A 13187-nucleotide genomic window follows, 5' to 3' on the forward strand; every position below is an offset into this window, starting at 1 on the left:
TCTCTCTGTATATAGTGAAGCTGGTTCAACCTCTCCTGGATCAGTAACTCTGACTAATGCCGGGTTTACACACAGGCTTAATGTGTGACTGATTTTACCGTCATTCATGACATCCGTAACATGACTTTTAAGCATCTTATAGGGTTCTTAACACATTGCCAAAAACGGAAGTGAAATATATGACAATCAAAAACTTGATGAACTCTGGATGAAGTATTATTGCATTTCCTTTCTGTTTTGTTTTAGTCTGAGGGAGCGTGGTGTTTGGCTGAGGGGGCGTGGTGTTTGGCTGAGGGGGCGTGGTGTTAGTCTGAGGGGGCGTGGTGTTAGTCCGAGGGGGCGTGGTTTTAGTCTGAGGAGGCGTGGTGTTAGTCTGAGGGGGCGTGGTGTTAGTCTGAGGAGGCGTGGTGTTAGTCTGAGGAGGCGTGGTGTTAGTCTGAGGAGGCGTGATGTTAGTCTGAGGGGGCGTGGTGTTAGTCTGAGGGGGCGTGGTGTTAGTCTGAGGGGTGTGGTGTTAGTCTCTGAGGGGGCGTGGTGTTAGTCTCTGAGGGGGTGTGGTCATGGATCTATTATAAACTGGATAAGGCATGCTGTCCCAGCTCCTATCTCTTTACATAGGGGTGCTCAGTGGCGCATGAAACCAGTTTCGTCCGCCATTGCAGCCCAAAGTACCCGTATGACACGTCACCTGTATCTATGCTCCCTACGGCCCAAGTGGGTGAAAGCAGCGTGAGCGCGCACGGCTGCCGACGAAGCTTCAGAGCGGAGCGGACGCCATTACGCAAAAAGTCAAATCTCTTAATATCATCGTTATTTAAACACAAAATGTTTTTTTAAGGCCATTTCAGGCGAATAAGCTGCCATGCTACGATGACTTTGGGGGTTAGTTTGTCAGTGCGGGGCTTAAAAAGCTAGTTTAGCCCGCTCTTTGAACAACCGGGCGCTTAGCGGCCGTTCGGACGTACGTAGCCGCGCTCATGAACTTCCGCTCGGTCACTTTTCTGGGAAGTTTCGTAAGTGCTGGAAGTCTTGATATTGTGATAGAATTGATAAAAATCGAGTTGTTACTTCACTGTATTTGCTAGTATAACATCACAACTAGAATTGTTTGGCTGAAATACAAAGAATGAGCACTGCAAAAGTGTTTTATATTACATTTTCATTGGTAAAATGTGATAAATTGTTTTTTACATAGCATTTATCTGTACTGTACTGTACTGTACTGGATCCAGGACAGATGCAGAAATCATGCATTTTTTTGTGTTTCATTCTACTTACACAAATAATGGTGTAAGTACATAAGTACATTAAATGCTGCTAGTATTTTTTTAATTAATAAATTAATAAAACAGTTACAGGTTATTAGTGCCATTATTTAATTTTCAGAAATGAGTTTAATAACATGTAGACTAGTTGTTTCTTATTAACCATAATCCAATGCTATAAACACATGCTATATTCATCATACAAACGTATTTAGTTTTTGGCTAAAGACTTAGAGAAACATAAACTTACTTGAGATGTTTGTTATTTCGCGTTTATCCTTGTTTTTAGTCCAGTCCGTTCATTTGTTTTGCTCAGACTTCAGCCGCTAAATCACACGAGGGAGAATCTGCTCGTTCATGAGTCATCACGCACACGCTCGCGCACGTCTGCGGCCCTGGTGACGTCACGTCATTAGAACACTTTTAAAATTGTATTTTTGATGCTTTACAATTTTTTTACGAAGAAAAAAAGTCCATGTCCTAAAAATAGTAATTTTAAAGAAATATATTTGCCTCAGTCTGAAACTCCAGATGCCCTGTGGACCATTTTACAGGCTGCTCCTTTTACATGAGTGTCTATGACAAAAAGGGCTTTTTGGGCTGCTGGCTGCAATATCACGGCCTGCCACTAGCACGTACTCATTTCAGAGTGAAGGGGGCGGACCCCCCCACTGGGTGTGGTGTTAGTCTGAGGGGGCGTGGTGTTAGTCTAAGGGGTGTGGTGTTAGTCTCTGAGGGGGCGTGGTATTAGTCTGAGGGGGCGTGGTGTTAGTCTGAGGGGGCGTGGTGTTAGTCTGAGGGGTGTGGTGTTAGTCTCTGAGGGGGCGTGGTGTTAGTCTCTGAGGGGGTGTGGTGTTAGTCTGAGGGGGCGTGGTGTTAGTCTGAGGGGTGTGGTGTTAGTCTCTGAGGGGGCGTGGTATTAGTCTGAGGGGGCGTGGTGTTAGTCTGAGGGGGCGTGGTATTAGTCTGAGGGGGCGTGGTGTTAGTCTGAGGGGGCGTGGTGTTAGTCTGAGGGGGTGTGGTGTTAGTCTGAGGGGGTGTGGTGTTAGTCTGAGGGGGCGTGGTGTTAGTCTGAGGGGTGTGGTGTTAGTCTCTGAGGGGGCGTGGTATTAGTCTGAGGGGGCGTGGTGTTAGTCTGAGGGGGCGTGGTATTAGTCTGAGGGGGCGTGGTGTTAGTCTGAGGGGGCGTGGTGTTAGTCTGAGGGGGCGTGGTGTTAGTCTGAGGGGGCGTGGTGTTAGTCTGAGGGGGCGTGGTGTTAGTCTCTGAGGGGGTGTGGTGTTAGTCTGAGGGGGCGTGGTGTTAGTCTGAGGGGTGTGGTGTTAGTCTCTGAGGGGGCGTGGTATTAGTCTGAGGGGGCGTGGTGTTAGTCTGAGGGGGCGTGGTATTAGTCTGAGGGGGCGTGGTGTTAGTCTGAGGGGGCGTGGTGTTAGTCTGAGGGGGTGTGGTGTTAGTCTGAGGGGGTGTGGTGTTAGTCTGAGGGGGCGTGGTGTTAGTCTGAGGGGTGTGGTGTTAGTCTCTGAGGGGGCGTGGTATTAGTCTGAGGGGGCGTGGTGTTAGTCTGAGGGGGCGTGGTGTTAGTCTGAGGGGGTGTGGTGTTAGTCTGAGGGGGCGTGGTGTTAGTCTGAGGGGTGTGGTGTTAGTCTCTGAGGGGGCGTGGTATTAGTCTGAGGGGGCGTGGTGTTAGTCTGAGGGGGCGTGGCGTTGGAGCACGTTTGACAAAGCAGAGCGGCTTCACAAGGATGACTGAGAAATGTCCTGTTAAAGTCTTCAATCCGAGAACCAGGCTGTTTAAATGCACACACCATAAAAAGAGATCGAGAACACGCGTGTTTCAAAACATGTCAACAATGTTGTTTTACTTGAAACAAAGATATTTAGGCATTTTCCTCTTTACATAACGATAGTGTCTGTCCAGAGAAGAGGAGAGAAGGGGAGAGAGGAGTTAATCAGAAAGGAGAGAGTTTCATAAAACCCCTGTTATCTCCGTTTCTAGAAAAAATAAGTGATTTTGATCAAAACTAACCTTTGTTTAGCTTAGATTTCTCAGGAACTGAGGCACATAGAATAAAACTGTTTTCACCTACAGAGAGCTTAGAGTCTCACCTTTCAAACGAGCCATAGCCTGTGTCCATAACTATAACATAGTTATAGTTATTTGCAGTGGTGCTGCAAATATCAGCACCACTGCTGATATTGCTGCAAATATCATGAAAAATGGTCTGGATTGTTGGCACTCTATGTGTTAACAGAGCACATCGGCTCGTTCATTTGTGATGTTCATGGAGGATGTAAGACTTCAAGGTTCAAGGTTTCTCAAACTGCCACATGAGGCCCCTGTGGAGAGGGACATGACAGGCCCAATAAAAGCTCGATAAAAGAGAGACAATAATGACAATGTGAGAACGGGCCAGCTTCCTCAGACCAGACACTCGCTGATGTCCTTTTCTGCAGACACTTTGTCCTTAAAAGTCAAATTGTTAAATTGTCAATGGGGGGCTGAGCTGTGGAGGAAGTAGGGTCTTGTGAGGGATGCATCTACAAACAAAACAAGAAATGAAATCTTCAACACCTGGACCGTGACCAGCTTCAGTATTTTGCAACAAACTGACAAAAACCAAGATAAAAAGCAGCGGAGAGAGACAGCAGCCCTGCGGAGATCCAGTATCTGAACAAACTTACTCAGATCGGCTGCCATTCGCTTTCACTCTCTGAGATCTTAATGTTAGAAATTGTAAAATCCAACGCATTATATTCAATTAACCTTTTTGCTAAGATGTGAGACTGGATGGAGTTAAACGCCGAAGAGAAATCAATAAAAGACAATCATGGGTGGACAATTTACGGACATTTATCAAGAGTTTTCCAGTCCTTTGCTAATTGTATGTAATTAGTTTGGGATTTATTTCCATCCTAGGATCGAACCCGGTCATTTCTCTTGTTAAATCAGTGAAAGCCTGGCTCCATCAAAGTCTGACGAGCTTCATATTCACGGACCATTTCACCGATGGTCGTTTAGCCCCGGTTCAGCTCTTGTTTAGTCCCAGTCCGGTCCCGAGGGGATTGTTTTGGCGCAGATGTCTGATGGCTCTGTGGCAGATGTTTGACCAGTCGCCTGTTGGTTCAGTCTGTGTTTGGATTCTTGTTCAAACGGCTTCGTCTGACGTCTGCCGCCGCCTCGGCCTTCGACAAACACAGCGTGTGCCCAGAGGAGAAATAAAGCGACAGCCGGGGAAATAAATAGACGAGAACAGGACAAAAGCATAAGTCAGTGTTGGTCAATGGAGAGAAAACTAATAACGATGGTTTTAGTCACAATTTAGAGACTTAAAGGTCCTATATCAAGCAAAATCGACTTTTTGGAGCTTTTAACCATGTCGTAATGCTCTTTCCTTATCAACAACACCCCCAGAGGTTTTTTTTGGCTTCAGTCACGCAGTTCTAAACAATCCTCCAGAATCCTCCTCTCTGAGCAGCTGCTCCGCCCCCTCCTGGTGAACCACTGAGTTGTGACCATGTGATCAGTGTCAAACAGGAAGTGCCCGACGTCTGTAATGTAATGCCATACGGCCTGATTTTAATTTATAAAAGACATTTTCATTATTTTGAAGGAAGGAAGGTAGGTAGGTAGGTAGGTAGGTAGGTAGGGAGGATGGGAGGGAGGGAGGTAGGTGAGTGGGAAGGAAGGAAGGAACGAAGGAAGGAAGGAAGGAAGGAAGGAAGGAAGGAAGGAAGGAAGGAAGGTAGGTAGGTAGGTAGGTAGGTAGGTAGGTAGGTAGGTAGGTAGGTAGGATGGGAGGGAGGGAGGTAGGATGGGAGGGAGGGAGGTAGGTGAGTGGGAAGGAAGGAAGGAATGAAGGAAGTAAGGAAGGAAGGAAGGAAGGAAGGAAGGTAGGTAGGGAGGATGGGAGGGAGGGAGGTAGGTGAGTGGGAATGTAGGAAGGAAGGAAGGAAGAAAGGAAGGAAGGAAGGAAGGAAGGTAGGTAGGTAGGTAGGTAGGTAGGTAGGTAGGTAGGTAGGTAGGTAGGTAGGTAGGTAGGAAGGATGGGAGGGAGGGAGGGAGGGAGGGAGGTAGGATGGGAGGGAGGGAGGTAGGTGAGTGGGAAGGAAGGAAGGAAGGAATGAAGGAAGTAAGGAAGGAAGGAAGGAAGGTAGGTAGGGAGGATGGGAGGGAGGGAGGGAGGTAGGTGAGTGGGAATGTAGGAAGGAAGGAAGGAAGGAAGGAAGAAAGGAAGGAAGGAAGGAAGGTAGGTAGGTAGGTAGGTAGGTAGGTAGGAAGGATGGGAGGGAGGGAGGTAGGTAGGTGAGTGGGAAGGAAGGAAGGAAGGAAGGAAGGAAGGAAGGAAGGAAGGAAGGAAGGAAGGAAGGAAGGGAGGGAGGGAGGGAAGGAAGTGTCTTTCTAACCTACTCTGGACACACGATAATGTCTTGAAAAAGCGTGTTTGGCTACGAGAGACGCAGAACTTTATTCATCCCTCCTACCAAGAGTGGACAGGTGGATGCTTGGTGAACCTCGACCAGAATCAAAGTTTCAATTTGGAGATTTTCAGCTCATGTCCGAGTAAAAACTAAACCAAATTCACCCTTTATGGTGTTTATTGTATTTTCGGGCTGCACTGGAAAAAAGTCTTCAATCTGATAAATGACTTAAAATCGCTTTTATGTTGAATTTGTGTTGGTTTGAACTAATAAGAAAAGATAAACGTGTGTCAGTAATCTACAGTAAAAGTCTCATATTGATGTATTTTTCCCGTATTCACCACCGTGTGGCCTTAGAAAGAGGTCATTTTTCTGCCATGAATGTCCACGTCTCCTCTGTCTCTCCTGTCTGTCTCTCCCTGTCTGTCTCTCCCTGTCTGTCTCTCCTGTCTGTCTCTCCCTGTCTCTCTCCCCTGTCTGTCCTGTCTCTCTCTCCCTGTCTGTCTCTCCTGTATGTCTCTCTCCTGTCTGTCTCTCCTGTCTGTCTCTCCTGTATGTCTCTCTCCTGTCTGTCTCTCCTGTCTGTCTCTCCTGTATGTCTCTCTCCTGTCTGTCTCTCCTGTCTGTCTCCCCTGTCTGTCTCTCCTGTATGTCTCTCTCCTGTCTGTCTCTCCTGTCTGTCTCCCCTGTCTGTCTCTCCTGTCTCTCTCTCCTGTCTGTCTCTCTCCTGTCTGTCTCTCCCTGTCTGTCTCTCTCCTGTTTGTCTCTCTCTCTCCTGTCTGTCTCTCTCCCCTTTCTCTCCCTGTCTCTCTCCCCTGTCTCTCCCTGTCTCTCTCCCTGTCTGTCGCTCCCTGTCTGTCGCTCCCTGTCTGTCTCTCCTGTCTGTCTCTCCCTGTCTGTCTCCCCCTGTCTGTCTGTCTCTCCTGTCTGTCTCTCTCCCCTGTCTCTCCTGTCTGTCTCTCTCCCCTGTCTCTCCCTGTCTGTCTCTCTCCTGTCTGTCTCTCCCCTGTCTGTCTCTCCTGTCTCTCCCTGTCTCTCTCTCCTGTCTGTCTCTCCTGTCTCTCCCTGTCTGTCTCTCTCCCCTGTCTGTCTCTCCCTGTCTGTCTCTCCTGTCTGTCTCTCCCTGTCGGCCCATTGTCTGCGGCCGTTATCGAGTTGGTATTTGAGCGTTTCTCTGCTGGTCAGAACCTCTCGTCTCGTATCGAGCGGCCCATCGATGGAGAGGGTTTTTTATTTTTATTGACGTCTCTTTCTGTGTGGTTTTGCAGATAAGACATGGATGCACACGCCGGACGCCCTGGCCAAGCACTACATCTCCTACAACGCCAAGGTGAGCCCTACGCCGGGTCAGACCGGGTTTAGACCTGCCGTCCCGGGTTTAGACCTGCCGTCCCGGGTTTAGACCTGCAGTCCCGGGTTTAGACCTGCAGTCCCGGGTTTAGGCCTGCCGTCCCGGGTTTAGACCTGCCGTCCTGGGTTTAGACCTGCCGTCCCGGGTTTAGACCTGCCGTCCCGGGTTTAGACCTGCAGTCCCGGGTTTAGGCCTGCCGTCCCGGGTTTAGACCTGCCGCCCCGGGTTTAGGCCTGCCGGGTTTAGACCTGCAGTCCCGGGTTTAGACCTGCCGTCCCGGGTTTAGACCTGCCCTAGTCTTAACTTTACACAGGTTGTCTATATACAAAGCAGAACTGATTAATGAATAAACATGTAACCATCTTATTTTAATGTTATTCAAATTGTTTAGATACTTTTTAATTCAGCCTTAGAAATGAAGTGTATTGAGAGGATGAAAAGGCTTTGGGGTTCGGACTGAAGCCTCTGGAGGTTCGGACTGAAGCCTCTGGAGGTTCGGACTAAAGCCTCTGGAGGTTCGGACTGAAGCCTCTGGAGGTTCGGACTGAAGCCTCTGGAGGTCAGGACTAGAGCCTCTGGAGGTCCGGACTTAAGCCTCTGGAGGTCCGGACTAAAGCCTCTGGAGGTCAGGACTAAAGCCTCTGGAGGTCCGGACTAAAGCCTCTGGAGGTTCGGACTGAAGCCTCTGGAGGTTTGGACTGAAGCCTCTGGAGGTCAGGACTGAAGCCTCTGGAGGTCCGGACTGAAGCCTCTGGAGGTCCAGACTAAAGCCTCTGGAGGTTCGGACTGAAGCCTCTGGAGGTTTGGACTGAAGCCTCTGGAGGTCAGGACTGAAGCCTCTGGAGGTCCGGACTGAAGCCTCTGGAGGTCCAGACTAAAGCCTCTGGAGGTCAGGACTAAAGCCTCTGGGGGTCCGGACTGAAGCCTCTGGGGGTCCGGACTGAAGCCTCTGGGGGTCCGGACTGAAGCCTCTGGGGGTCCGGACTGAAGCCTCTGGAGGTCAGGACTAAAGCCTCTGGGGGTCCGGACTGAAGCCTCTGGAGGTCTGGACTGAAGCCTCTGGAGGTCCGGATCTGGACCCAGGTCCGCCAGCCCTGCCTTAATTAGATTACTCGTTATTGACTTCAGTTTTAGATGTACAGGTCCTCAGTAGAACCAGGATCTGGGCCCTGGTGTTGGGCCCTGGTGTTGGGCCCTGGTGTTGGGCCCTGGTGTTGCTCTCGCTGTGAGCCGTCCCGCTCTTGTCCGAGGGCGGCAGAGCGAGACTCCCTGGACAGACGGCGTTTTGCTGATTGTTAAACCATTTTGTTCTCGGCCAAATCAGCGGCGTTTGCGATCGGGGACATCAGCTCATCGCAGAGTCAACAATCGATTCAACCCACGCTCTCTCCCCCCCGAACTCCGGCCGCCTCAATCACACGCTCCGTTAGCCTCCCGCTCCCGGACGCAGCGGGCGCCTCCGCTCCAGCCCCCCCCCTCCCGGCCCCCCCTCCAGCTCCCGGCTCCGTTTGAACCTGCTGCGGCAGCTGCTGAAGAGTTTGTCAGCTCCACGCCGCGCCTTCACAAAATCTCCAGGAAGTGTCCGCGATTTGTCATGTTTCCCTCCGGCAACAAACAGCGGGAGCGAGAGGAGCCGGCGAGAGGAACGAGAGGTGCAGTTTTAATCATCGAACTGTCAGATCTGAACGACTGCACCGAGGGGGAGGGACAGGGCTGCATGATAATCACAATCACCGCAGCACAAAGGTTAAAGGAGACACATCGGGCAACATCCACTTTTCTCAACTTGTAGAGAATGTTTCCGAGTTGTTTCCTGGTTAAAAACTTGCATTTCACTCTCACTTTGTTTGGAAATGGTGACATACAAGGGGGCGTGGCCTAGCCGAGGGGGGAGAACACCTCTCACGGGAATCACAATGTTTCTGGCAGACTGTAAACTTATTTATCACACACAAATCAGGTCTATACGGATGTTTTTTCACTGAGTTTTGTTTTAGTAGAAGCGAAAAACTGGCACTCAAGCTAGCCTTAGCATATGTAGCATGAAGATAACGTTGTCAAGGAACAGGTCACCATTTTTCCACACTGAGATATGTTCTTGCCTCAGCTTAGACGAGTTGATGCGTACCTGTCTGGTCTTTGTGTGTGTGCTCAGTCACGCAAAAATGACCAAAGATGTTGTTACCATTTGTTAGCATTCTCCCAATGTATTCCTATGGGGTGAAGCTACCAAGCTCTTCCTCGGGCACAAAGACCAGTCAGGTGCGGATCAACTCGTCTCAGCTCGGGTAAGAACATATCTCAGTCTGGAAGAACAGTGGCCTGTTCCTTTAAGTAATTGTTGCGCAGTTGGTAAAGCGGGTTGTCTTGTGATAGGAAGGTCGTGGGTTTGAACCCCAGGTCCCGCAAACGCACACTGTGGTTGTGTCCTTGGGCCAGACACTTCACCCTCCTTGCCTCCAGTGTCTGAGTACATTGATGTATGAATGAGAGAGTGAGTGGGTGACTGGTTCCTTACTGTAAAGGGCTTTGGGCCTGATAAAGGTAGAAAAGCGCTGTATATGTTGAGTCCATTTAAAAAGCTCCACATTAGACGATATAAGAACGTCAGCTGATTTCCATTGTCAGAGGCAGAAGTCGGGAAGTTCCTTTTGACCCATTGACCGAGTGTTCATGTGCATTTTCCAAATTGGGAACCACACTAGCTGTAGCTATGTGGAAAACATTATACAGTACATTTTGAGATATCAATTGGAAACTTTTGCTGTATAGATTACTGACTTAAAGAGACTAGATTTAAGTTGGTCGTTTTATACTCACTACTGCCACCTCAGGTCATACGTGTAACTGCAGCTTCTATATTAAGCTCGTGCATGACGGCACTTCAGACCCGAATCAACACCTTTCTGAGTGACAGGATTTTAGAGGCAGTTGTGGTGAACAGGTCTGAGCTCATTCTACACGTTAGGACATTGAACATGTAGGGGGAGGAAAATACTTGATATTAACATTTAATTTTATAACTCGGTATACTCCCTTTAAATATGAGAAAAACTATGTAATTTTATGTTTTCATCTAAAAATAAGACCCTATAGGTAGCGTTCACGTGACATCACAACATTCTAAAGAGCCTATAGTTTAACATTGAGGTGGAGGTCAACTGACGGTAACTATGGTAACTGTGGTAACTGACAAAATGCATATTTTTATGTCTTTGTTTTTTGGCTCATATCTCAGTCATTACTGGAGGAATCCACATGAAACAAAAACTGTCACAAGTTCATCGTCTCCTCGGTCGGCACATATGAGCTAATGTCCAATTATTATCTCTAAAAAATGTCAAAAAGTGGTGACAATATGCGAAAACATGACCATGATGTTGTCCAATAGAAAGGACTTTCAGACAAAAAAATAATATCACAGGTTTGTGAATCCAATCACGATCAAACACTGAAGAGGAAAAACATTTGTTAATTTTCGTTTTGGAGATTTCTTCCAAAAACTGCATTTCTCCCATAGAGTTGCATTGGCCCTGCCCTCCATCTGACATTATGACATCATCACATTATAAATCGTGAACGCTACCTATTCTTCTATTTTCAATGACAATAGAAGCATGGAGTCTGTCTTTAGCCGCTGCTGTATCCCACAAAGGAAATGAACATATTTGGATTACAGCTTCATCTCGGTCACAGCCTTTCTTGCTACACGTGGATACCAAACATGTCAGTATTTGTGAATGAAGAAGCTTGGGAAAGACTATGTTGGAGTTAAATTCTCCGGCTCAAAGCGACAAAGCACCATAAAATAAAAAGCTTTGCATTAAAACTCATAAAATCTGACCTGCTGTGTTTGGCTGCTGCTCTGTCACTGTTTTGTTTCGTCTTTCTCACGGCTTAACTTTGGTTTTCTTGTAGTTCATAATTCCATCTATTGAGTTCTTCATCTGTAACGTTCGATGGACTGAAGCCTATAGAGTGGGCTATAGATTTTCCAAAGGCAGCGAGAGGAGCAGCTGATCTGAGGTCTGCGGCGGCGGCGAGGCGAGGCCCGGGGCGGCTCTCAATAATACAGACACAACCATTTCCACTCCTGAAAACTTCATGAGGAATCGCTCTCAACAGACGCTGCACAAAACACACGAGCTGCACTTGGATTGTTTGTGCAAATGTGGGAGATGACGGATGTTTACGACACCCTCATTTTTACTGCGGTAAATGTGTTGTCTTGTTCAGTCGGGCGACGCAGAATAAAAACAATAAACCTGACTCTATCCGTTATTTAGATTTTGCTGCAAAATAAAGGAAAGTTTTACACAGTGACTCAACTCTATGTAATGCATGGGCGTAATGAATGAATGTAGGAGAGTCTTCCTGGACGCTGTGGTGGCTGAGGATGAGGTCTGATGAGATGAGGCGGGGTGGAGGAGGGGCAGAGGAGGGGTGGAGGAGGGTCGCAGCACGCAGGGAAACGGGTGACAGTGAACGAGGAGGGGCTTAACCCTTTCTACTCTGGTTTTATTATTTTAGTCTCAGATCTCGGATCTTAGCGTTTGGTCACATTTGAGCCCCGCCCACTCTGAGTCTCTGTGATCTGATTGGCTTCAGGGTTACACTGCAGGTCAGACACCATGAGTCACAGTAACATGACGCTAAATACTGAGCTCTTTATTTTCTTAAAAAGGCTGAGGCCTCATTGCTCTTCAGTCACAGACTGAGAAGTGAAGAAGGAAGTCATGGAGATTCTTCCATGAAAAACTACATCACCCATACAGTATTGAACTGCAAAAAACACTTCTACTGCAGCCACTGACTTTAAGTACTCATCAAGGCCATTTACTCTTTAAAAAAAAAATGTGACTGAGCTGTGGTGACGACAACATGGACTTTGTCACTTTTATAAAGTTTGGCTCATGCAGAATCCTTTTTAAAATTATTATTATTAAATGTGCTCCTGTCAATCAACAGTTGCGCATGAATCACTCAGGGTGAGGCACGGTGGTTTATGGGATGGCACATAGCTCCTAATCACCAGTTAGTTAGCACCAGAGGTCCCTATGCTAAAGTAGCTTTGATAGTTTGCATTGAGGCTCCTTTCCCTAACTCCTTCCTAACCAGCAAATTTGGCATCTTAGACAAGGATGAACTTTGTCCTTCCCACCCCCCTGCACAAAAAAAGAGGAATTTATTCATATTTCTGGTGTTTCTTGACCCAAATAGCATGCTATAGTAGTTGTTTTTTGTTATTGGAGATGGATTATTGTTATATTATGATCATCTATTCATTATTATTATTATTCATTATTCATGTGCATGTTGCGCGGCTCCCCGGAGGCGTAGAAGGACCAGGGCGGGCTCTTTGGAAAGACTTGAATCTCTAGTTTTCAACACAAAAGACCGCAAGTCCCCATCACTTTCTGATCCAAAGTTAGGTCAGAAAATCGGCGACGTAAATGGCGGGAGTATGGCGCCTCCTCCAGCAGATGGCGGCCGCCTGGGTTGCCTATGCCTAGGGTCGGTATTGTGCTGTTCCTAACTGACAGCACTATTCAGACACTTGTTGTCATGGCGGACGCTGACGCACATCCGGTTTGGTTTGGTGTTAGACCTCTGGACCCCTGATCTCCACAGTTCTCCAGAGCCTGTCAATCAAACTCAGGCTTAAACTTTTTTAATTCTGCTTCACAAAAAACAGGGCAGTTAAAAGGTTAACCCAGTCCAGCGTGATCACATGGGTCATGACCTCCATCCATCCATCCATCCATCCATCCATCCATCCATCCATCTATATCCATCTGTCCATCCATCCATCCATCCATCCATCCATCCATCCATCCATCCATCCATCCATGCATCCATCCATCCATCCATCCATCCATCCATCCATCCATCCATCCATCCATTTTCTTCCACTTTTCCGTTTCCGGGTTGTGGGGCCGGTTGTTGGAGCTCTTTATGGCGCCCCCTGCTGGTGGTGGGGCCACAGAAGGACGGCCTCATGGTTCTAACCGGGCCTGTTGGTCTCTCATAAGGGGTTTCTGAACCGTTCTTTGTCTGACCCGTCACCTTGGACCTGTTTGCCATGGGAGACCCCACCCCCTCCCAGGATCATTCGGGCTCTAACCCTCCACCACGTTAAGGTGGTGGTTCCAGG

The 13187-nt window shown here is 48.0% G+C and overlaps 1 protein-coding gene across 4 annotated transcripts in view; it reads left to right on the top strand.

Annotated features, from left to right (window-relative positions):
- Positions 1-13187, top strand: part of gulp1a (GULP PTB domain containing engulfment adaptor 1a) — a 136129-nt gene that overhangs the window by 95845 nt on the left and 27097 nt on the right. For 3 of the 4 annotated variants that reach the window (XM_079562963.1, XM_079562966.1, XM_079562964.1), the window contains exon 3: positions 6951-7012. In XM_079562963.1, coding sequence (XP_079419089.1) covers positions 6951-7012 — 62 coding nt within the window. Of the gene's footprint in view, positions 1-6948; positions 7013-13187 lie in introns of all 4 variants that reach the window. The other variant, XM_079562965.1, reaches the window with a different exon arrangement.

The sequence above is a fragment of the Gobius niger genome (genome assembly GCF_951799975.1).
Source record: "Gobius niger genome assembly, chromosome: 9".
In the NCBI taxonomy this organism is placed as follows: Eukaryota; Metazoa; Chordata; class Actinopteri; order Gobiiformes; family Gobiidae; genus Gobius; species Gobius niger.